Source organism: Tachypleus tridentatus, unplaced genomic scaffold (assembly GCF_004210375.1).
Source record: "Tachypleus tridentatus isolate NWPU-2018 unplaced genomic scaffold, ASM421037v1 tig00001922_pilon, whole genome shotgun sequence".
Classification (NCBI taxonomy): Eukaryota; Metazoa; Arthropoda; class Merostomata; order Xiphosura; family Limulidae; genus Tachypleus; species Tachypleus tridentatus.
This window is the reverse complement of record NW_027467803.1, coordinates 33019-59232: the sequence shown is the minus strand read 5'-3', so window position 1 is coordinate 59232 and position 26214 is coordinate 33019. Positions and strand designations below refer to the sequence as shown.

Here is a 26214-nt window from a genome sequence, read left to right as displayed (position 1 = left end):
CTCTCAACTGTAAGGACAATTTGTTAGCTTGGGCAGTTTTATAGTATATTTAGTGATTCGAGTTCCGAGTTTCAGGGAACAATATGATTACGTTATTTATTTTTAACCAACATTTTATGTGAACTTTTTAACTTATTTGTTGGTTCTGAGTGTGTATGTGTGTTTCTTTTATAGCAAAGCCACATCGGGTTATGTGCTGAGCACACCGAGGGGAATCGAAACCCTGATTTTAGCATTGTAACTCCGTAAACTTACCGCTGTGCTAATGGGGCTTGATTCTGAACTCTTGTAACGGTAGAGTTGACTTGGATGTTAGCACCTTCAGAAGGATTACCCTATTCAGTTAAATGTACAACAAAAGTACCATATTTACTTTTAGTACGTTTTCACTGATATAAACATTCACATTTTAGAGCTCTTGTAATGGCAGAGTTCTCTAGCACATCAGCATCATTAGAATAATTATTCTCTTTAGTGTCATCTACAGTAAAACTATCATGATTGTTTTACACATGGGAGTTGGTTTCGGAGATCTTATAATGAAAGATTTATTTTGGCTGTCAGCACTTTCAAGAACAATAATATTTTTGTGGTGATCTTCTGGTTTGCAGATAGGCCTCGTGGTGATAATTTCGTCATAGTTGTTGCGAAGTCCAGTAGTCATTGGCCTGATGTAGTTAAATGTCTTATTTTGAATATTTTCATCACCGTCTATTGTCTCTCCTGATGCTGGTGTTTCTGTCTGAAGATGTAAAACATAACTATATATAGTGGTGCAACATTCATCAATGGAGAAAATGTTTTGTTTTAATAGCATTGATCGTTTAATAAACATCTTATATAATTTATTTCTTTATATAACAATTTCTTTAATATAATATACGTAAAACCAAACACATGTTTGTATAAAAAATTATATATTATGAAATTGGTTCCAGATATTTGATAAACGTTTTCAAGATAACTAGGAAAATTATATCACGCATTGTTCCAATTGGTAAGTAAGATATTTGATAATATACAGCAAATTGGTAAGTAAGGTAATATACAATAGCTGTAAATACTGTTTCACATTTATATTTTGAACATTCCCAAAGAATAATTGGATTGTTTATATTACTGTTAAGACGAGATAAAAACTACTGTTATAAATAAATATCAGTTTTTCTCCTCATTTCATTGTTATACAATTTATGCATGTGATGAACAGTTACGTAATCTGAACTGCAAATGACTGGTCATTTATTTTATTTGGAGAAAAAGTTTTCAAACTGTATCATTTTAGTTATTATTTTGAAGCAAATCATGTAGTTTAAAGTGTTTTTAAGGTATTCAATAATCATAATAAAGTCAGAAAGAAGATAAATGGATGTCTTGCTAAAGGAAACCATCAGACCACTGAATACTGACTGACTATAAAGAAAGTTATAATGTGTCTAAAAGTGTCGTTAACAGGATGTGGAACCAGTTGTAACAAAATGACACACTGACTATAAGGGAAGTTGTAATGTGTCTAAAAGTGTTGTTAACAGGATGTGGAACCAGTTGCAACAAAATGACACACTGACTATAAAGTTGTAATGTGTCTAAAAGTGTCGTTAACAGGATGTGGAACCAGTTGTAACAAAATGACACACTGACTATAAAGAAAGTTGTAATGTGTCTAAAAGTGTCGTTAACAGGATGTGGAACCAGTTGTAACAAAATGACACACTGACTATAAAGAAAGTTGTAATGTGTCTAAAAGTGTCGTTAACAGGATGTGGAACCACTTGCAACAAAGTTACACAGATACTTGAGTAATGGATTAAACAGAACACCATCCACATATTAAGAAGGTTACCCTTATCTGTTGAATCGCCGCAATTATGAGGCATCTGCTTAATAACTGAATCTGATGTTCGTAGTTGCAACAGAATGTCATTTTAGTGTAAGACAGTTAAACACTCAATAAGCTTTGCAATACGAGCAGAAAAGGTATATTACAGTTGCAATAAGACATAAAATAACACGATTTAAATATCGGTAGTGGAAGTATATATACAAATGCAAAATCATGAATAGCCACTCTAACCTTTATGTACTCCGGATGTAATTAATGTTATACATTATAGAAAAGGTATTGCCTCTTACCCACACGTACTGAGTTTGAAGAAGATATAACTGACAAGTTTTACTGGTGCACAGTCTTATCAGACCTTAATAGTATCGAACATGTATCTGTTTCTTTTGGAAGAAAAGTCACATGTATTCAAATGACTCTGAACATTAAAGATTATCTGAACGCATGTTTTAAGTAGTTGGGACTATCCCAGAGTCTTATCAACAATGATTTTACGTTGCATACATTACATTAAAGTGAAATATTTTTGACTGTAAAAGTGTGAATTCACTTCTATCAAATATTAATTTCTAAGCATAAGATGAATTAAGATGATTAATGGTCAGCTACTTGAATATCAAACCACATATTGATAATTAAATGTAAGATTTTCATACAAATTAAATATAAGAATGATTGCCATTATTTTATAACAGCAATGCTGCCTTCGTGCTATTAACGTACTATTCATTCTATCAACGTAGACAATGGAATGAATACATAATATATAATTGCGCAACACATGTGTACATATAAATAAACTTATAATAAGTGAAAGTTTAATATTGAGTCCACAACGCTGTTGTTAGTGGATATATGACTATGCTGTATAATACTGAGTATCATTAAAAATAAAAAAAAAAACTTTAAAGGAATACGAACCCTTATCCGTGAATCATATTTCAATGTCTCTTCAGGTATGTCATCACTGATGTTCATTGTGACATCTTCAACAGCACCTGAAGTAGACTTGTGCATGTCCCTCGGAAGACAATTTACAGAAAAGTCCATTCGTTCCAGTCTTCTTTAACCCGGAGGAGGAAACAACAAAAAAGCTATAAAATCATTTAAAGAAAACACGTGTTTTAATATTATTAAAATACACATTTTTTATTACATGATCTATGAGTAATTAGTTACACCTTTATTTATAAACGGTATTTATATCATTATACAAGCAGACTCATTCTCAAGCAACAAACAATTCCACCGATTCTTTAGCCAAGTGTGTTCAGTCATAATGTTTCGAATCATCCAGTCTAGTACTTTATATGAAGGCAGGTGTATCAATATAATGCCCCATATGAAGATGAATGTATCAAATTAATACCTCACCTGATATCAGATATATCAACATATTATATCATATGATTTTGTTTGTTTGTTTTTGAATTTCGCACAAAGCTATTCGAGGGCTATCTGTACTAGCCGTCCCTAATTTAGCAATGTAAGACTAGAGGGAAGGCAGCTAGTCATCACCACCCACCGCCAACTCTTGAACTACTCTTTAACCAACGAGTAGTGGGATTGACCGTACATTATAACGCCCCCAGGGCTGAAATGGCAGGCATGTTTGGTGCGACCGGGATTCGAACCCGCGAACCTCGGCTTACAAGTCGAACGCCTTAACACGCTTGGCCATGCCGGGCCCTATATCATATGAAGACAGATATGTGAATATAGTATCTCACATGAAAGCAGATGTTTTTAACAGCAGTGTGGGTACCGACACCAAAGTTTATTGAAACATTTGATAAAATAATTTAAATTAGAATTTCGTACAGTCAAACAAGAAATAAAAACGCGATTTTTTCCTTCTGTTTTCTATATATACACAATAGTACTAAAAATTAGTTCTAAATCACTCTTTTACTTGTTGCTATATCACATGTAAACACATCCAGAAAAATACTTCAAAAATTCTCTCGTACAAGTTCAGTATGTAGTATTAACTATAACTGAAAGTATGTTTAATCATCAATTCAGTAAGTAGTATTAACTATAACTGAAAGTATGTTTAATCATCAATTCAGTAAGTAGTATTAACTATAACTGAAAGTATGTTTAATCATTAGTTTAGTAAGTAGTATTAATTATAACTGAAGGTATGTTTAATCATCAGTTCAGTAAGTAGTATTAACTATAACTGAAAGTATGTTTAATCATCAGTTCAGTAAGTAGTATTAACTATAACTGAAAGTATGTTTAATCATCACTTCAGTATGTAGTATTAACTATAACTGAAAGTATGTTTAATCATCACTTCAGTAAGTGGTATTAACCATAACTGAAAGTATGTTTGATCATCAGTTCAGTAAGTAGTATTAATTATAACTGAAAGTATGTTTAATCATCAGTTCAGTAAGTAGTATTAATTATAACTGAAAGTATGTTTAATCATCAGTTCAGTACGTAGTAGTAACTATAACTGAAAGTATGTTTAATCATCAGTTCAGTAAGTAGCATTAACTATAACTGAAAGTATGTTTAATCATCAATTCAGTATGTAGTATCAATTATAACTGAAAGTATGTTTAATCATCACTTCAGTAAGTAGTATTAATTATAACTGAAAGTATGTTTAATCATTAGTTCAGTAAGTAGTATTAACTATAACTGAAAGTATGTTTAATCATCAGTTCAGTAAGTAACATTAACTATAGCTGAAAGTATGTTTAATCATCAGTTCAGGTAAGTAGTATTAACTATAACTGAAAGTATGTTTAAGCATCAGTTCAGTAAGTAGTATTAACTATAACTGAAAGTATGTTTAAGCATCAGTTCAGTAAGTAGTATTAACTATAACTGAAAGTATGTTTAATCATCACTTCAGTAAGTAGTATTAACTATAACTGAAAGTATGTTTAATCATCACTTCAGTAAGTAGTATTAACTATAACTGAAAGTATGTTTAATCATCACTTCAGTATATGGTATTAACTATAACTGAAAGTATGTTTAATCATCACTTCAGTAAGTAGTATTAACTATAACTGAAAGTATGTTTAATCATCAGTTCAGTAAGTAGTATTAACTATAACTGAAAGTATGTTTAATCATCAGTTCAGTAAGTAGTATTAACTGTAACCTAAAGTATGTTTAATCCTCAGTTCAGTAAGTAGTATTAACTATAACTGAAAGTATGTTTAATCCTCAGTTCAGTAAGTAGTATTAACTATAACTGAAAGTATGTTTAATCCTCAGTTCAGTAAGTAGTATTAACTATAACTGAAAGTATGTTTAATCCTCAGTTCAGTAAGTAGTATTAACTATAACTGAAAGAATGTTTAATCCTCAGTTCAGTAAGTAGTATTAACTATAACTGAAAGTATGTTTAATCCTCAGTTCAGTAAGTAGTATTAACTATAACTGAAAGTATGTTTAATCCTCAGTTCAGTAAGTAGTAGTAACTATAACTGAAAGTATGTTTAATCCTCAGTTCAGTAAGTAGTATTAACTATAACTGAAAGTATGTTTAATCCTCAGTTCAGTAAGTAGTATTAACTATAACTGAAAGTATGTTTAATCCTCAGTTCAGTAAGTAGTATTAACTATAACTGAAAGTATGTTTAATCCTCAGTTCAGTAAGTAGTATTAACTATAACTGAAAGTATGTTTAATCATCAGTTCAGTAAGTAGTATTAACTATAACTGAAAGTATGTTTAATCCTCAGTTCAGTAAGTAGTATTAACTATAACTGAAAGTATGTTTAATCCTCAGTTCAGTAAGTAGTATTAACTATAACTGAAAGTATGTTTAATCCTCAGTTCAGTAAGTAGTATTAACTATAACTGAAAGTATGTTTAATCCTCAGTTCAGTAAGTAGTATTAACTATAACTGAAAGTATGTTTAATCCTCAGTTCAGTAAGTAGTATTAACTATAACTGAAAGTATGTTTAATCATCAGTTCAGTAAGTAGTATTAACTATAACTGAAAGTATGTTTAATCATCAGTTCAGTAAGTAGTATTAACTATAACTGAAAGTATGTTTAATCCTCAGTTCAGTAAGTAGTATTAACTATAACTGAAAGTATGTTTAATCCTCAGTTCAGTAAGTAGTATTAACTATAACTGAAAGTATGTTTAATCCTCAGTTCAGTAAGTAGTATTAACTATAACTGAAAGTATGTTTAATCCTCAGTTCAGTAAGTAGTATTAACTATAACTGAAAGTATGTTTAATCCTCAGTTCAGTAAGTAGTATTAACTATAACTGAAAGTATGTTTAATCCTCAGTTCAGTAAGTAGTATTAACTATAACTGAAAGTATGTTTAATCCTCAGTTCAGTAAGTAGTATTAACTATAACTGAAAGTATGTTTAATCATTAGTTCAGTAAGTAGTATTAACTATAACTGAAAGTATGTTTAATCCTCAGTTCAGTAAGTAGTATTAACTATAACTGAAAGTATGTTTAATCCTCAGTTCAGTAAGTAGTATTAACTATAACTGAAAGTATGTTTAATCCTCAGTTCAGTAAGTAGTATTAACTATAACTGAAAGTATGTTTAATCCTCAGTTCAGTAAGTAGTATTAACTATAACTGAAAGTATGTTTAATCCTCAGTTCAGTAAGTAGTATTAACTATAACTGAAAGTATGTTTAATCATTAGTTCAGTAAGTAGTATTAACTATAACTGAAAACTTGTTTCGGCTTGTTTCGCAAAGTTAATTAAACTTATTCAGCGTTGCTAGGCTTACTTTGGTGTTTTCATGCATTATCAACCAAAGGGCCACTCAACACACATGATATTTTCAAATGTGGTAGCGCTATAATTGAAAACCCAATCCCAGTATTCAGTTAAAAGTTTAATTGGATATTGAGGCCAGATGCATTCCCACCCCAATATCATCAAGTGATTTATAACTGTGTTCCACATACATTAATTATCAAAAACTGGAAGATAACATATAACTTACCATAAAGCAATAAAACAGATCAACATGATTGTTACGTGTTTCACCCACCCAGGATATTTTGTAACTGTAGGTGTTGAAGCTGATAGAGACGTAAACACAAGAACCACTTTAGTTTGATCTTGAGAAAGAGCGTCATATATAAACCCGTGTTACGTATTGTTTCGATTACGTAAAACCGAAAGAAAATTTAAAACCTAAGTTAATAATAATACAAAAGGTGTATAATTCTTTATGTTCAACAATAATTTTGTTTTAACATCTTATGTAAATAAACATGATATTTCTTACATTTATAATACATTTTATACTAAAAATCGACAACATTTAAATTCGCCAAGTGTATATACATATATTTTTTTGCAATTTAAACCGATACCTAGAAAAATAACAACTATTGAGTTATCTGAGCTCTTCACTAAGTAGGATTATTTCACTCGACGAAACTCTCTCTATTTTTTAACTTACCATTACTACAATTGTATTAAATACAATTTCTGCATAGTTTTAGAAGTTAGTTTTTTAGACCAAATACTGGAGATGCTATGTATAGATCTCTTTGAATGAAAACATTTACTTCAGTTCCAATATCACTATGTCATAAAATTTTATTTTTCCTTCTTCCTGGGCAGAAAGCGTTATATCTCAATTCCTCACGCCTAAAGTAAATGTGAAAGACCTGTTTTTCTCTTCAAACTTTGCTTTTGTGAGTTGGGTAATGAAATTTACAAATTCACCCCTTTTCCAGAACATTCTAGGTAGAATCAGTGCTGAGTAGTCGATAGAGAATTATCTCGAACTTATAAGAATTTTCAAAAACATTCTAGAATGTTGTAAAACTTACGAGAATTTTCAAGAACCTTTTAGAATTTTCTAGAACTTTCCATAGTAATATATATATATATATATACAGGGCTCACCACTCACCACTCCAGTTCAGATCTAGCTGCCTAAGTGAACACATAGATCTATCTGATTTTATCAGAGGTGACATCAAGAAGCTGCAAGCATTCTCCAGACGCATTCTGCTGTGTATGTGGTTAATTTATCAAGACAAGAGCAAAAAAAGTACTCTGTGACAGCATTTACTAAAATGTGTGAAGCCTACAAGGCATATTTCGGCACGCTTGTCGGGGGTCAAGACAATCCCTGGGCACCTCATTTTACCTGCGAGCACTGTAAAAAAACTCTAGAAGATAAGACGGACACCTTTTGCTTGCATGAATAGTAAGCTTTTTTATTATACAAATGTTAGACCTTTTACAATTTAAATATCTTAAAGAGGAATACAACAGCATCAAGACCTTGCTGGAAGCCTTGAAGTATGATGAGTATGGCTAGGAGGTTATTGGAAACTTCAAAATGGTGGCATTTCTGATGGGTCCCTAAGGTGGATTTACCAAGTTTCTTGTTATCTTTGCCTTTGGGACAGCAGGGACACCGCAGCACACTACAACAGGAAGCACTGACTACAACGGACCGAGTTATCTGTGGGGAGGCACAATGTCAAGTGTGAGCCACTAGTGGACATTCAGAAGGTGTTGTTCCCACCTTTGCACATAAAATGAAATGTTATGAAACAATTTGTCACAGCTCTTTATAAGAAGTCTACAACCTTCAAGTACCTTCGAGACTTCTTCCCTAAGCTGTCTGAGTCACAGGTGTCTTTGTTGGACCACAAATAAAGAAGATCATGGAGTACAAAAAATTCCCCAAGAAGCTCAATAGGGAGGAAAAGAAAGCTTGGGGCAGCTTTGTCGCAGTGGTTCAGGGCTTCTTGGGCAATCACAAGGCCAGAAACTATGTGGAACTGGTTGAGGTTCTGGTGAAAAACTACGGCAAAATGGGCTGCAGGATGTTCCTGAAAGTCCATATTCTTGATGCTCATTTTGATAAATTCAAGGAGAACATGGGAGCATACTCAGAGAACCAAGATCAGCGCTTCCACCAAGATATACTGGACTTTAAACGCCGCTACCAAGGAGCTTATAACGAAAACATGATGGGAGACTATATTTGGGTCTGATACGTAAAAGTGATTTACATTACAATCGCAAATCTCGAAAAAATACTCACTTCTAAACATTTTTGTATAACTTTAGTATAAATACATCTTGATTCACATGTTGTTTTATTCAGATTTTATGTAAATGAAAATGTGCAAATTTGCCCGTTTTTACATAGAAAATAGGTTAATTTCTAAATTTCATTATCAAGGTCACAAAAGCAAAGTTTAAAAGGAATAATGGTCATTCTCTGTACTTTTACAACATAAGCAATTGAGAAATAATACATACTATACAGGAACAAAATTTGTGTTACATAGTGTATTAGGTATCCAAAAAAAAATATTGTATGCATTCTTAATATGCCAAAATTGCATAGATTCAAAATAAGAAAAACAAACGTTTTAATATAGAATTGTTATCATACAAGATCAACAAAACAATAACACACTGTCTCAAAACTTTGTCTAAGTAAATGTAAGCTTTTCAGAAAGAACAGTTAACATATTGAATCGTTCAGACAATTGTATACAACTTGTGAAAAAGATTTTCCGGTTAAAAGCAACGCTTTATAATGTACTTATAAAACAATGAAAGTGCTGAAATAGTGTGTTATTATAACAAACTGTGTAAACAAAAATAAACATTTTTTAAAAAGTTCGAATGGAACAGTAAAAAAATATTTTAAAACCTTTTTTCAGTCGTTATACAAAGATCTTCACTATTGGCTCCTTCTTAGTAAGTAATTTTGCCTTCAGGACAAGCAGTACAGGTGTCAGCTGCATAAGATATCATATTGGTTCCTTCCGGGCATGGCAGGCAGTGAGCTTGGAATCCGTCGTCATAGTAACCAGGAGGACAGAGATCAAAAACGTTAAAAGTACATACTTAGGTATTTATTTACTCGTTGTTACATTTTATAGTCCTAACAATAAAACGTATATATTTGTAAAACTATATGATTTTAAAGTCAATTTTCTATTGTGTTTAATGTGAACAGTAAAAGTAGTTGGCTGTCATGTATACTAACAACACCTGTCATCATCTCTTCTGTATCCTCGAGTGCAGCCGAGGTTCCCCGTTGTATCAAACACTGGGAAAATTACAAAGAGTTAATATTTTTAGCACCTTTCGTGTCACCGCTGGAATATAAGGTTTTTGCAATGTGCACGACACACTGATTAAATTACTTATTATGACTCACTCTGTGTAACAACAACGCAATGTTACTTTTCGTGTGAAAAATAAAACGTGTCGTGTTTCAAAACGGTTTCTTAACAGAAGACTTGTTTCTTTGTGTACTTAATGATTGAATTTCCACCTAACTGGAGTCGTGACAACCCGAAAACTAAAACAACAGTATTAATAAACTTCACTGAGGTTACATAGTTTCATAGTTATTATTAATAACTGGTGGTAATTAAACATATTTACAATTTTTGTGTAAACGAGGTTACCACTTGAGATTATATTTATTACGGAAATTCAATATTAAATTCAACCTATTGTCTATTAAAACACTGCATTAAAAGAACAAACAAACAAGTAAAGAAAAACATTTAAAAAACAGGAAGTAAATGTAGTGATAGTTAATATGAATGGATCAAAATAGTAGGGATGTCGGTTGTATCATCTCAACTTAATAATACAAAGAATAGTTGACATACACTAATACATATAACTATTTAATAACAGTTGAGTATATGTTATTATGTGCTGTTATTTATGGATGATGTAAGTGTTATCCCTACTATATTGTTTGTATTGTTTCTAACTGACTGATGTTAGTTATCCCTACATTTATTTAAAAGTTTTTTCTTTACTTTTTTATCGTTCAGTTTTCAAGTTTCCTTCCTAAGAAGTCGACACATCATTATTCTTCTAGTTGTATAATGTAATCAAACTTTTTATATTGCCCATGTCAGCCATCTTCACAATTTATTGTTACATGGCTTGTCCTTAACAAAAAACATCTAACTGAGAGCCTGGCACATAAAGCTTTCTTTATTAACAGACGCCTACTGACTGGTGTGATAATCTGATTCTGTTTTAGGACCACTTTCCTACAGTCGTAACGAGTCAGAAGCAAAAGATGACTGTCATCTCTCCATGTTAGATTCCGGTAAGAAAATCTCGAATGGAAATAACTGTGCCATTGGCATAAGTGCGGTTCCATATTCTACCAGCGACACCTTGAGATGCTTAGAGTTAAGCCACGACAGCCTGTTGTGATTGGCAGGTTTCCAATAACACGTAAAATATTTTGTTTAAGTTATTATCGTGGTTCATGAAAAAGGTGGAGTATTTTGAACTCTGTAATGCATTTATCAGTGATGAGTAAGACACTATGTACCATACTGAACACTGGATATAAATACATATGAAAAGCATACCTACATGACCGATAATTCGTATTTCAAATCATATTTCCAAAGTGACTTAGGATATTCTATGATTGTATTATTTCACCTCATTTATCACCGTATGCTTGACTTAAATAGCGATAAATCAAGGGAGGTAACATAATATTATTCTATAACAGTGATTTTTGTCTCTGTAACAATACAAATTTCAATCATCATTTATTTATCTATTTATTAACCACGCCCCCGCAACAGCACAGCAATATGTCTACGGACTTACAACACTATAAACCAGGTTTCGATACTCGTGGTGGTTAAGAGCACAAATAGTCCATTGTTTAGCTTAGTGCTTGACAACAATCTAGCACATCCTTTACTAGTGTATGTTTTTTGTTCAAAAGGTAAATAAAACAGAACATATAAAGCAATTGCAACATCTACTTAAGAACTGGAGCAAACATAACGCTATAACACACCTTTTTCTAAACTCACAACGCAAGGTTTCAACAACGAAATTGTTACATCAAAATGGCGTTATGGTCGTCTAAGCAGATTTTATTAGATATATAAATCCATTTTCATGTGAAGCACATTCAGGACTGGAAATATATAACAATTTTAAGGAACACAATGAAGTAGAACCAAATTAATAAAGGATGTTATACATATTTATAAATATTATACATATTTCTATTAAGCCTAAAATTACCAATTGGGTCCATATCGACTCAAAGAGAGGCGTGGCCTTTGTGATCTGTGTTTGGAATTTGAATCTGCATAGTCTTGAACTGTTCATTGAAAAACAAACCCACATTTGTGGGTTATGAAAGCATTATATGATGTAAATGACGTGAATATTTCATTCACCCTTGGAAAAATAACAGTATTATTTCATTTACACAATGCTACAGAGTGAATAGATTCTTTTTTACAGAAAGGTCTGAAAGCTCCAGTAAAAGTGGTCTTTCATTACACTCATTACATCTGACTGTTTGTTTAATAAATATTTTTCTGTGTTGTAAAACACTGGATTCCGTTTCTTTCATTCTTAACAATTTATTGAAACCCAAAATATACTATAATATGCAGCTATACTATTGAACCTGTTTAATTACTGTAAGTGAAATTAATGTACCTCAGACTACAGAGAATTCCACAGATTACTTAAGTGGGAGAAACATTTAGTGCAAACTGTCAAGGCTACATACACAACCGTAAATAAAGTTTATCATTATTTTAATTGACGTTTTCGAACCCTAATCTATGTCTCTGAAAACGTCAATGTACAAAGTCTATCTCTACTTTTGTCGACAGTGACTAAAGACGTAAGTTATTTGATTCCTACCTATGTGAAAGTATTACAGCCAAATATTTTAAACACATCATAGACTTAAAGAACTACAACAAACAACTTAAAAAGAATAGTTATATAAAAGTACTACAATTAACAATTTATATGGATAAACTATATAAAAGTACTACAACAAACAACTTAAAAAGAACAGCTGTATAAAAGTACTACAATTAACAATTTATATAGATAAGCTATATGAAAGTACTACAACATACAACTTAAAAAGAACAGCTGTATAAAAGTACTACAATTAACAATTTATATGGATAAACTATATGAAAGTACTACAACAAACAACTTAAAAAGAATAGCTATATAAAAGTACTACAATTAACAGTTTATATAGATAAGCTATATTTAATTCTTGACTGAGAAATAATTTACTTGTTGTTGTTGTTTTGAATTAAGCACAAAGCTACTCAATGGGCTATTTGTGTTCTGCCCACCACGGTTATCGAAACCCGGTTTTTAGAGTTGTAAGTCCACAGACATACTGCTGAGTCATTAGGGGGCAATAATTTAGTTCAAGAAAAACTCGAAAGTCGTGTTTTTGAAGATGTTGCCTCTGGTTGCAAATAACGACGTTGTTATAATTTTCAAAATGTAGTTATAGTTTGAAAGATAAGTAAACATTAAAACATTCATGACTTCAGTGGAGTTGTGAGAGTTGATGTGAATTAGAAGCTTGGTAATGCCATCGTACTCAAGTCACGAGTGATAAGAATACTTTCTAATTCACTTCCATTCCTCATTAATTAATTTATTAAATCACTATAGTCTCCAACTGGTGTATTGAATACTATAAATCGATTTCTAATGTAGTAAGTACTCCATCGGTATCGGATATTAATGAACTATATATACACGTGTTTTTGTACATGTGTACATGATATAGATAAATTTATTTCTAATTTAGTAGATGCAGGTGATTATTTATAACGTAGTTTTCTATTAATAAGATTTAATATATGTTTTTTGAAGTATTTATAAGAGACAGTTAAAATATTTACCACTTCACGTCTGCAGTATATGACGTATAATGTACGAGTGATTGTTTGAAAACTACATTCGAAATATAAAAACTTAAGTGAACCCATCATAAATTAGTTGAAATATCGTTGGTAAACAAATATTATAAAAAACACCAACATATTTGTTTACAGAGGGTTCTTATTTCTTCTAAATAGGTTGTGAAATGAATTAAAGGGAATGTTGTGACCAGAGTTTTGTTTATGTTGAGCAATGTAAGGTTGATTATTGTGCTGGTTTATACAGGTGTTGATTTTTCTCCCTGTTTCTCTCATGTGGCTTTATCTACTACACTGATATTTGTATTGATAAACAACATTACTAACATAGTTGTTCTGACGGACTCTGGTGATGTAGAAAAGGCCTCGTCGTCATTGATATGGTGGATATTGTGTGGTTGATACGAAATGAGATTCCTCTTTACTTTCATCCACAAGTTCCTATACTTGGAGTTTATTTGGCACAACACTGCCCTAATTTTGTGCCAGGAGTAAATACAAATTTAACATTTATGTTAAATTCCGTGAATTCCGCGTAGGTGAAACCATAATATTTCCAATGGATGAGAAATACCTTGAAAGTTTGTTTTTGGTGATAGTTTTAGGAAGTGTATTTATGAAAAAGAAAAAGGTTTTAGATATTGTATTCCTGAACTTAGAATATCCTGGAAATTACAAATGGTTTTGGCATTAAAAATTAGTGTTTTTAAAATGTGTGGTTTTGTTTTCTTATAGTTGGGTGAGCTGATTTCCAATTTATACAGATGTCTGTGGGTTACCTTTAAAATACTCATAGAAAAGCCTTTATGTGATAAATGTTTACTGACATTGAGAAAAAAATATTTATGTGTGTTTCTTTATTTTCGTGTAATTTTATCGAAGACAGTTGTTTGTTTAGTATGTTAAAACATGTCTGACTTGTTGTGCATCGCAAAAACCTTTAGCCCAGCATCTTATCCATTGTATAGAAGGAATCAAACCTTATATATTGTAAGCAATACACAGGAGGAAATATATAAATTACAAGATTTTTCTCTTAATATCTGTTAATTAATGGTTAAATCGTACACAAAATTATACTACACTTATTACCCTGTGTTTTTTTTCTGTTTCTATTTCTTCTTTGTAAATATGCACTCTACTTTAACCAAATACATGCCCATAGAATTTGAATTTAAATATATTCATAAAAATGTAAAAACAACAATGTATTTGTAAGTCGTTGGAAAGTCTTGAACCACAAGAATAAAAGGATCGGTGCAAAAGGAAACACTGGCTTTAACTAATGAAATTTTAATTAAAATTTTAATTAAAATCCCTTTTAACCACAGAAGACATTTGGCCGCATTTAGTCCAATTCAGACATTAAATCATAGTGCGTGTAAAACGACTTTGAGAGAAATGTAGCCAAAGAACATGTTCACCTGAAGTGATTTTTCAGTTCTGTTAATCAAAAAGCTTCAATGCTTTACCAACAAATGTAGTTAATACGCATGCTATATGTATTTCACAATGCATAAAGAAAATATATATTGGGTTCTAACGTTAAAGAAAACGTCAGATCTAAAACGTGATTTTGCACAACAGTGATTTAAAATCCGTAACGAACTAATTAACAAAAGTGGGTTAGAAATATCTATAAGACAGGTGATTTTAATGATAATTAGTAATTTTCACCAGACTCTGCGCTCGCTACCAAACCTTAATATTATTAAATAAATATCCGTTTATAGTAAAAATCTAAGTTTAAAATGAAAATATCTAATTTGTGTAGGTAAAATTGTATGCAAAGCTAAGCTAGGAAAGAAAACTCGTACAGTCTGAAACCACATTACACAATTAATGTGAAGTGTATCAGTAAAATAGTTTTTATGTTTACATTTAAAAATTTTAACGAAAATTATGGATTCTAGAGGTTGATTTGTCAGAATTCCTTGTTCACTTTAAGCTTCGTTATCTGCTAAGCCTAAAAACATAAGAACCAGGAATTACGTAACTCTAACCAACGAATGTATATTAGTTTAAACATAAATATCACAAACATATGGTTAGATTGATAAAATATTTGTTATCGAATTTTTTGTAACAATTAAACTATATTTGTAATACTCTCCAATAACAACTTATGACAGAATTCATTTTCGTTTTACTTTCTATGTACATCCGGCTTGGTTGTTAACAAAAAGTAAAACATTAACGTAAAATTTTCTATATTGTGAAGAATTAGGATAAAAGTGATACTACTGCCATAATATTGATAAAAGTGATACTACTGCCATAATATTGATAAAAGTGATACTACTGCCATAATATTGATAAAAGTGATACTACTGCCTAATATTGGTAAAAGTGATACTACTGCCATAATATTGATAAAAGTGATACTACTGCCTAATATTGATAAAAGTGATACTACTGCCATAATATTGATAAAAGTGATACTATTGTCATAATATTGATAAAAGTGATACTATTGTCATAATATTGATAAAAGTGATACTACTGCCATAATATTGATAAAAGTGATACTACTGCCATAATATTAATAAAAGTGATACTATTGTCATAATATTGATAAAAGTGATACTATTGTCATAATATTCAAAATCTAGGTATGCGTTAAGAATATCAATTAATTTTTAATCAATACACATGGTGGGTGAAAGATCAAACAGAAAGGTTATGACTGCCACACATTTCAAAGCGAATTGGGTAACTTCTAGTTAAGTACTTTTGTTGTGAAATTAATATATCTTAGTTAACAAAAATAAGATCTAAAAACAAAAACACTGAATTAACCTGTGACAAAATGTATGTTCTCGCTTCATCATTTTCACAAGTGTATATTCCCACGTCTTCGAACTGCACGTCGGTTAACCACGATTCGCTTACTACTACTCGCTTTTTTCATCGAGAGGTGAAAACCAAGTAATTTGTTTTGCCTCGTTATTATGATCTTCATTTCAATGAACAAAATTGTTTGTTTATTTGATTTGAATTTCGCGCAAAGCTACTCGAGTGCTATCTGTAAGACTAGAGGGAAGGCATCTGGTCATCACCACCCACCGCCAGCTCGTGGAATACTCTTTTTCCAACGAATAGTGGAATTGACCGTAGCTTTATAATGCCTCCACGGCTGCAATGGGAAGCATGTTTGGTGTGACGGAGATTTGAACCCTCGACTCTTGAATTACGAGTCGATCACCCTAATCACCTGGCTGTGTCATGACGGCTCACCTTATTTCTTTTTGTGTATTTCTTCTTGTTACAGTTAAATCTCATACTATTTCCTCAAAAAACAAACCAAGATAATGAAGTTACACAAACTGCTGGTACTAGTACCTTCCCAACATTCTTAAATATATTTCTAGTACCTGATAGAATAAAATCCTTAAAAATTAATTTAAAACTGTATGAACTAAAATTAGCTGTATTATTAATTTCGGCATTTCAATGCTGAGATTTCGTTTTAACAGAGATACAGTTTATTTTGGTGTATTTAAAATGAAGCGTAGTTTCTCTTGTGTTAAATTTGCATTAACAGAAATATTTAATTTTTTGTCATGTTTTGTTTCTCTACAAATAAACATTACTATTAAATCTTTATTTTGAAGCAACCTAGATATGTTATGGTTAGGTTTAAGTTGCATGTAACTTTAATAAAGAACGTAAGTAAATATGATTAAATGAAAGTATAATTTCTGTAAGTTTATGAAAGATCGATTAAAGGCTTGAAAACTTGTATATACATTTTCAATTACTACTGTAATCTTAAATAGATGTGATTTTACATACAGTATTGAAATATTCATGTAAACTCTGAGGCTATTAAAGATGAATACTAAGGGAATGGCATCCTTTAATCAATTACATCTGAATACAATAGCATGCAGTACTTTACACAGAGGGTGATTGTTATCCAACCAATCAGAAAGTGCCACGTTAATAAAAAACGATAATAGTATATGCATTCATATTACGTCCAGTGGCGTTAGTGGGACTGAGTCAGGTCTTCCAGGACTGAATACTACATGAAAAGTGAGTATCAATCAGTTTTTTGGTTAGTCAAGGATACTTTATGAGAAAAGTTATAGCAAGACTCCATATTTAAGTAAGAGTTGTATGCGAGATTCTATAGAAGGTAAATAAAATAGGTACTCTCAATAACAGAAGTGGTGAAGTTAAAAAAACTGATACTCTTTTAAAACCGATGTTAAATATCTCAGGGTTTGTTTACTTGAGACAAGTGATGGTTGAGTGTATAATTTGTTGATGAACTCGTTTTAAGTTCTTACAATGTAGAAAGTGGACTAAACAACTTGGCTCTATACAGGAGATTTAGAACAATATTCTACAATCGTACATTGATCAACATTGATCTTATAAAAACAAGATGTGATGTTCTATGTAAAGCAAAGGGCTCACGCGCCTTTATTTTGTTTTTTCTGTAATGATGCTTTGCTCCCTTATGAATTCAATAATAGTTATGAGTTTTAAAGGCTGCAATTAAAGGTGTAGAAAAATACAATGCTTCTGGACACTGATTTTTCTTGGACTAACAAATATATTTTGTATTTTTAATTAAATTAGTAAGGTATCAGTTCGCAATGCTATAAAACTGAGACGTTTTTAATTACAGAGTTTCTACCTTGAGATTTAGAAAAAACAGACATCCAGCAGAACTTGAGCACCGCACACTTCTGATTTGAAATTTGTAATGAAAGTGAAGTGGAATATGAAAAGAAAATTGTGATAGCCATTGTTCAGATTTCATTTTAATACATCTTCGTTGAACCAGATCATATGACCAATATAAATATATATATAGAAGGCACATAAAAAACTATTATAAAATTACGTTTTATTCAAACATTTTCATTTTATAAACATACACAGAGACTTCGTAATATTTCCATATTTTTAAATCACTTGTATAGGTCAAAAATATTTTATCGACAATTCATGAAAAGCGAATTCATTCTAAATTATATGCCAAAATATTAAGTCCTCTATCTAGTCCGAAACTGAATATTTTGTCGACGGTTCACGAGACATATGTTACTTTTATGTTGGCACACAGATACATTTCACTAGCTAGGTGTATTCTTCAGACGTGAGTTTTTCCTGACGAAATTACCTAATATCCTCGAAGAAATACTAACGTCCGAAGGTAATTCACTAACGTTTGTGAGTTCGAAACCTGTAAACGTTCCTGTTCAAATAACTGTAGATTTCCGCTTAATAATGTCTGTCACAATTATGTGTGTTTTTTGTGTGTGTGTTTTTGAATTTCGAACAAAGCTACTCGAGGGCTATCTGTGCTAGCCGTCCCTAATTTAGCAGTGTAAAACTAGAGGGAAGGCAGCTAGTCATCACCACCCACCGCCAACTCTTGGGCTACTCTTTTACCAACAAATAGTGGGATTGACCGTCACATTATAACGTCCCCACGGCTGAAAGGGCGAGCATGTTTGGCGCGACGGGGATGCGAACCCGCGCCCCTCAGATTACGAGTCGCACGCCTTAACGCGCTTGACCATGCAGGACCCGTGTCACAATTATAGCTTCCGAGGCTTATAATATACTGACTGTAGCAAACAAACAATATTTTATTGTCTCTTAGAGCGTCGATTTATAATTTTTAAGCGATATTTTCGAAATTTCATTTGGCCCAACAATAATAAAAAATACCCTTGGGCATTCGTAAAACATATGTAGTTGATTCTTACTCTCGAGAATCTCCTACAAATTTACAGGACAGGCAGAGCTTCTGCAATGCACATTTAACAATATAAGTTATATAACTTCCTAAATACCGTAAACATTAAACTAAAACAAACATAGGTATTAAAATAACATTGAATCCGCCATAGTAAAAAATATTAAATACCATACGTAGCTGCGCTGTAGTCATAACTATACAAACATATTTTTATGGAACAAGGGTTAAGGGGTTCGTTCAAACCCCTTGAATCTCCCAGAGTTTGTGTCTGATATATATATATAGTTTTTCATATTGAAAATAAAACAGTTTCTCACAGTTGTAATAAAATTAGGATAAACATTGTGTTTTTCGATAATCTTTATCTTGTTCTTTAAGTTCCTAAAATTGATATCTTTATTATGTCTGGAAATACAAATAACACTGATTTGGAATTTTCACATTGAATGTGCATTATTCACACATGGACTAAACACTGAAAAATTCTAGGTTTCAGGTGGAATCGTCCCTACGTTTGAACTACTGAACAAAATGGAGACAACTAGACAGTAACACCTGCTGATACAAGAACTTTACAGACTAATAGGATTACCTGTCAATTTACATAACCCGTTAAGGGTGCGAGCTCAGAATCATCACGTCTGAACATTTGAACGGTCGTTCAGCAGCCCGGCATGCTAACCACTAGGTATCTACGGTACGACTAATAGAATCAAAACATGTTTTCAGTTCAACATGATTTACATGCAAACGTTACTTTGTGTTTGACATCACTAACTAGGATTTATTTAATAAATTACAAACTATTTTACAACTTAGGAAGTTCATGGAAATTGTTGCGTGAGTTAGAAAGTAGCGAAGCAGAATTTACGTACACACTTAAGAGCCAATTAAATTTGAAACAATGTTATTGGTTTTCCATTTTGGGCTACAGTCGAAGTTAAACAGTTACTATAGCTTTCATTTATGCAGTAAGTTCTGCAAGATAAATGCTTGATCCACTGAACAAAATTAGAATTAATAGCACACGGTTAATGTAATTTCATCATTTCTAAGTACGAAACGTTGCTTTGACAAGGTGATCTGCACATTATTTTCAAACGTAATTCTAATTTAAGCTATTTCGCTCACAAGGTTATGAACACATATGTAGATAACATATATCCTATTTTCCTACAGTACGTATTTCATATTACCCAAAAACGTTCAAAAAGTTCATACTATAACACAATAAATCTATTTAAGTTACGTGTTATTATAACTCTCTGCAACATGATCCGGTCAATGTTTTTTTTTGTAATTTCGTGTAAAGCTACTTAATGGGTAACCGGGCTAACGGTCTGACATTTTCTTTCATTGTATATAGAGAAACAACCTGTCAACACCACCCACTGCCAAATACTCTTGGACTACTCTTTTATGAAGTAAAAGTGGGATTGAGTGAGACATTATAACGACCACTACTGAAAGAGCAAGTATGGTCAGTGATATAAACTGAGAGTCGAGTGCTCTAAGTGCCAGGTCAGGTCAACCCTCGGCCAATGTAACGATCTAATATTTCATGAGATAGTTCGTATTGTGTCCTATACTGTTCTATAGGAAAACTATACAACTGTCATCTGAACACATATGTTTACAGATACTTACCATTATTCTTGTGTGCGTGTTTTGATACTTTCAAAAATTTACATTCTGATTTCAATGACCAAGACCTGCGGTAAAGTGCTGTAATTTTATGTAGATCATTAACTGTCTATATCAACCGCGTGATTTGATACATTGATTTAAAAATCTTCAAACCTATCCTAGTATGAGTGTAAGTTTACTATTACTCCTAAAAATTAGGAATACCACAAACATGTTTACGGAACTTGGATTTTCAACTGAAAGAAACACGGTATTCAAATTAATTAAGGAGGTGGTGCCCTAGCGGGTCAGTGAAACACTTGAGTGTCCGATTCTCCACAGTGCATAACGCAGTCATCTTATTGTCTATATATATATATATATATTATCCTAAACAATATACTTTATTCTATGTGCTCTGTTTCGGATCATCAAATATAAATACAAAATCATAATGTAAATCTACATTATAACAAAAGTAGTACACATTCCTAACACTTTAAATATATTACGTTACTTACCTGTCTTCAGTCTGGTCGTCCCATAGTGTGTTTGGTCGATTGTTTGGAATTAACAACAAAGCTACACAATGTGCTATTTGTGCTCTGCTTACCGCTTGTATTGAAACCTGACTTTTAGCGTTGAAAGACTGCAGACTTTCTGCTGAACAATTGGAGGACAACTAATGACAACGAAACAAACACTTATTCACAAACATACAAATGGAATATAAATACTCATTTCTACGATTTCGTGTTTTTCAAGATAATTTTTATATTCATTACAACCAACAATGTTGTATTAATGTGCGTTTAAATTATCATTAAACATAACATTTCCACATCTTAATATTTTTAGGATATTTTGTGCACATGATTTCATTGATTGATTGTTGTTTTTACAGTTTCTTTTCTGTTCCTTTGTTGATACAAAACAATGTTCCTGTTATTCACTCGAGATAAGTGAAAATAATTACAGTTGTTGTGAACCACTCTAAACCAGACCTAATATGTATGATGAAAATATTTGTATCAAAGGGCAGAGCTTGATAAGTTCAAATATTAGTCATTCTACTATTAACCTTTCCTGATTTGCACAACATATGTCTGAAGTGGAATGATCCTTTCTTCTTACTCAATCTTCAACTGGGGTGGATTCCAGTGCCTAAACTTATATCTGAAGTATGGCTCATCCCATTTCTATCATATATCTCTGAGGTATAACTTATGTATTTATTTTCATATGTCACTCACATTTCACTGATCCTTTTCTTTTCATGCGTGTCTAACCTGTAGTTTATCCCATTTTCTCAACACAAACTTGAACTTAGAATTTTACAATGGTCTTTACACTTGAGTTACGTGTGACTGATCCTAATCTCAACATGTATCTTATCTGTGGCTCATCCTATTTCCTGCACATGTAAGTGGCCTGTGGCTAATCCGAGCTTCTCATGTGTGTCTCAACTAAGTGTCATGAGATCCTTTTAAATAAGTTCTGTTCATACGTGTCTCACTTTTAGCTTATTCCATTCTTTCCTCTCGTATCTGACCTGTCGCTAATGCGACACTTATCTTCACACTTATCTCACGTGCATCTAATTGTAATCTATACACAAGTATATCTCACTTCCAGACTACCATATATTCCATGAGTATGAACTGTGAATAATACCAAACATTTCACACATGTGTAACTTGTAGCTGATAACATTATCCTCACTTTTGTTTCACCTGCAGCCAAATCTCTTTAGATATGTGTAACATTGATGATCCAATTCTCTTTACAGACGTTTCACCTGTTAACTGATCACTTTCTCTTCAGAAGTGTTGAAACTGTGGCTGTGAATGAGCTTCATGCATTTAGGCCCTTTGATTGATCCGACGTGTTAACACGTGCCTTAAATGGGGTTCATCTTAATCTGTTCATAATTCATAAACTTAGAGGGCACCACGGAGGAGAGAAGATATTGAAAAGTTCAGCTCTTACATTTTTCTAAAAAAAATATTTAATATTAATATTATAATTTGTAGGAATTTGGGTTAAATAGCACAAAAATAACTAGATGTGGTAAAAATAGTAAATAAATGTAAGACGGTTATAGTTTTAAGTCAGAGGAAGTTTAGGCTTATGTCTACTGGTAAACAATAAAACTGGCTAAATACATTGTACTGTTATTCTCAAATTAACAGCGAGTGTAAATCAAAAACTAGTTAATGAAGTTCTATATAATTAAAGATAATCTTTATTTAGTGTGAAGACAAACTAGTTATAAAACAATTTGTTCTCAAATGTTAGGCTTAACAGTAACAGTTTTGACAATAGTCTTCTGGTGTTCACTTCAGTATTTATTTTCCACTTCAGTATAAGTACTTTTACTGAATCTACTAACGAAGATGTACAATTTGTATATAGAGTTTCTACATCTGAAGCTTGGAGACTATCACGATTATAGTAGAGGCAATAGATAAAGAAACGTGCAGACTGTGGGAATTGGAAGCAGGATTACAGGAGGAGTTTAAGGTTTTATATACAAGGGATACATCTGCTAACAATGATATTAGGAAGTTAGAGAGAGTACTATTAGAGTTAAATAGTGAATTTAGTTGTAATAAGCCTATTCCATTGAGCAAAAAAATTCATCCCTTGGCTTCTGGAAGGAAAAAAAAAAAGAATAATTAGAGAAGGATGTGGGATGATAAGATTATAGTTGTAGATGATTGTTTGATAAGACATGAGGATCTGTGGGGTAAATAGGGAGAAAAATAATCAGGTGATGCTATCCAGGAGCACAGGTGGCGGATATAAATGACAGAGGAGGTGATATAATAAAAGGGACTAGAAGAGATATAGTTTTGTGGTGCATGTATTTGTTGATGATATAGGGAAAGGTAGGTGGAAGGAGCTAATCACTTGCACAAGGGGTTGATAAAGGCATTTAACGAAAAATATCGTAACTTAATTTTGTCAGGGGTACTGCCCAGAGTTAAGTGTAGGAGTAAAGTTATAAATAGGTAACTAGGGTTAAACGGTGGCTTTAGGTTATTATGTAAGGATGATGAAATTGATTGATTTGTCTTGAGAAACCAATACTTTGAAAGAAGGGAGTCCTTTAGAATTAATGGTTTACATTTAAATGAGATAGGGGCCGGCGTGTTATGTCACGACTTCTAACTCGGCTATAACGTAAGCTTTAAAATAGGAACAGGTAGTGGAGAAGGCAACGACCAACTTAATGTAAAAATAATAAAAGGCGGAGAATAGTTTAGTATAGAAAATTTATAGAAGTAGTTATAAGGATAGATTTAATTGATACTGTCGTAATGCTGTAGTTATAAGGATAGGTTTAATTGATACTGTTGTAATACTGTAGTTATAAGGATAGGTTTAATTGATACTGTCGTAATGCTGTAGTTATAAGGATAGGTTAAATTGATACAGTTGTAATGCTGTAGTTATAAGGATAGGTTTAATTGATACTGTTGTAATGCTGTAGTTATAAGGATAGGTTTAATTGATACTGTTGTAATGATGTAGTTATAAGGATAGGTTTAATTGATTCTGTCGAATTGCTGTAGTTATAAGGACAAATTTAATTGATACTGTTGTAATACTTTAGTTATAAGGATAGGTTTAATTGATACTGTCGTAATGCTGTAGTGATAAGGATAGGTTTAATTGATACAGTTGTAACGCTGTAGTTATAAGGATAGGTTTAATTGATACTGTTGTAATGCTGTAGCTGTAAGGATAGGTTTAATTGATACTGTTGTAATGATGTAGTTATAAGGATAGGTTTAATTGATACTGTTGTAATGCTGTAGCTGTAAGGATAGGTTTAATTGATACTGTTGTAATGATGTAGTTATAAGGATAGGTTTAATTGATACTGTTGTAATGATGTAGTTATAAGGATAGGTTTAATTGATACTGTTGTAATGATGTAGTTATAAGGATAGGTTTAATTGATACAGTTGTAACGCTGTAGTTATAAGGATAGGTTTAATTGATACTGTCGTAATGATGTAGTTATAAGGATAGGTTTAATTGATACTGTTGTAATGATGTAGTTATAAGGATAGGTTTAATTGATACTGTCGTAATGCTGTAGTTATAAGGATAGGTTTAATTGATACTGTCGTAATGCTGTAGTTATAAGGATAGGTTTAATTGATACTGTCGTAATGCTGTAGTTATAAGGATAGGTTTAATTGATACTGTTGTAATGCTGTAGTTATAAGGATAGGTTTAATTGATACTGTCGTAATGATGTAGTTATAAGGATAGGTTTAATTGATACTGTTGTAATGCTGTAGTTATAAGGATAGGTTTAATTGATACTGTCGTAATGATGTAGTTATAAGGATAGGTTTAATTGATACTGTCGTAATGCTGTAGTTATAAGGATAGGTTTAATTGATACTGTCGTAATGCTGTAGTTATAAGGATAGGTTTAATTGATACTGTTGTAATGATGTAGTTATAAGGATAGGTTTAATTGATACTGTCGTAATGCTGTAGTGATAAGGATAGGTTTAATTGATACTGTCGTAATACTGTAGTTATAAGGATAGGTTTAATTGATACTGTTGTAATGATGTAGTTATAAGGATAGGTTTAATTGATACTGTTGTAATGCTGTAGTTATAAGGATAGGTTTAATTGATACTGTTGTAATACTGTAGTTATAAGGATAGGTTTAATTGATACTGTCGTAATGATGTAGTTATAAGGATAGGTTTAATTGATACTGTTGTAACGCTGTAGTTATAAGGATAGGTTTAATTGATACTGTCGTAATGCTGTAGTTATAAGGATAGGTTTAATTGATACTGTTGTAATGATGTAGTTATAAGGATAGGTTTAATTGATACTGTTGTAATGCTGTAGCTGTAAGGATAGGTTTAATTGATACTGTTGTAATGATGTAGTTATAAGGATAGGTTTAATTGATACTGTTGTAATGATGTAGTTATAAGGATAGGTTTAATTGATACTGTCGTAATGCTGTAGTGATAAGGATAGGTTTAATTGATACTGTCGTAATACTGTAGTTATAAGGATAGGTTTAATTGATACTGTTGTAATGATGTAGTTATAAGGATAGGTTTAATTGATACTGTTGTAATGCTGTAGTTATAAGGATAGGTTTAATTGATACTGTTGTAATACTGTAGTTATAAGGATAGGTTTAATTGATACTGTCGTAATGCTGTAGTTATAAGGATAGGTTTAATTGATACTGTCGTAATGCTGTAGTTATAAGGATAGGTTTAATTGATACAGTTGTAATGATGTAGTTATAAGGATAGGTT

At 31.8% G+C, this 26214-nt stretch overlaps 1 protein-coding gene across 1 annotated transcript; it reads right to left on the bottom strand.

Annotated features, from left to right (window-relative positions):
• Nucleotides 1–255: 255 nt before the first annotated feature.
• LOC143243676 (uncharacterized) lies at nucleotides 256–2915 on the bottom strand (the record flags this gene model as incomplete). Its single annotated transcript, XM_076487308.1, has 3 exons — nucleotides 2765–2915; nucleotides 511–742; nucleotides 256–319 (listed from the first exon to the last, which is right to left on the bottom strand). Coding segments are annotated over exons 1-3 (425 nt in total), but the record flags the coding sequence as incomplete, so codon positions are not given.
• Between the last annotated feature and the right edge of the window lie 23299 nt (nucleotides 2916–26214).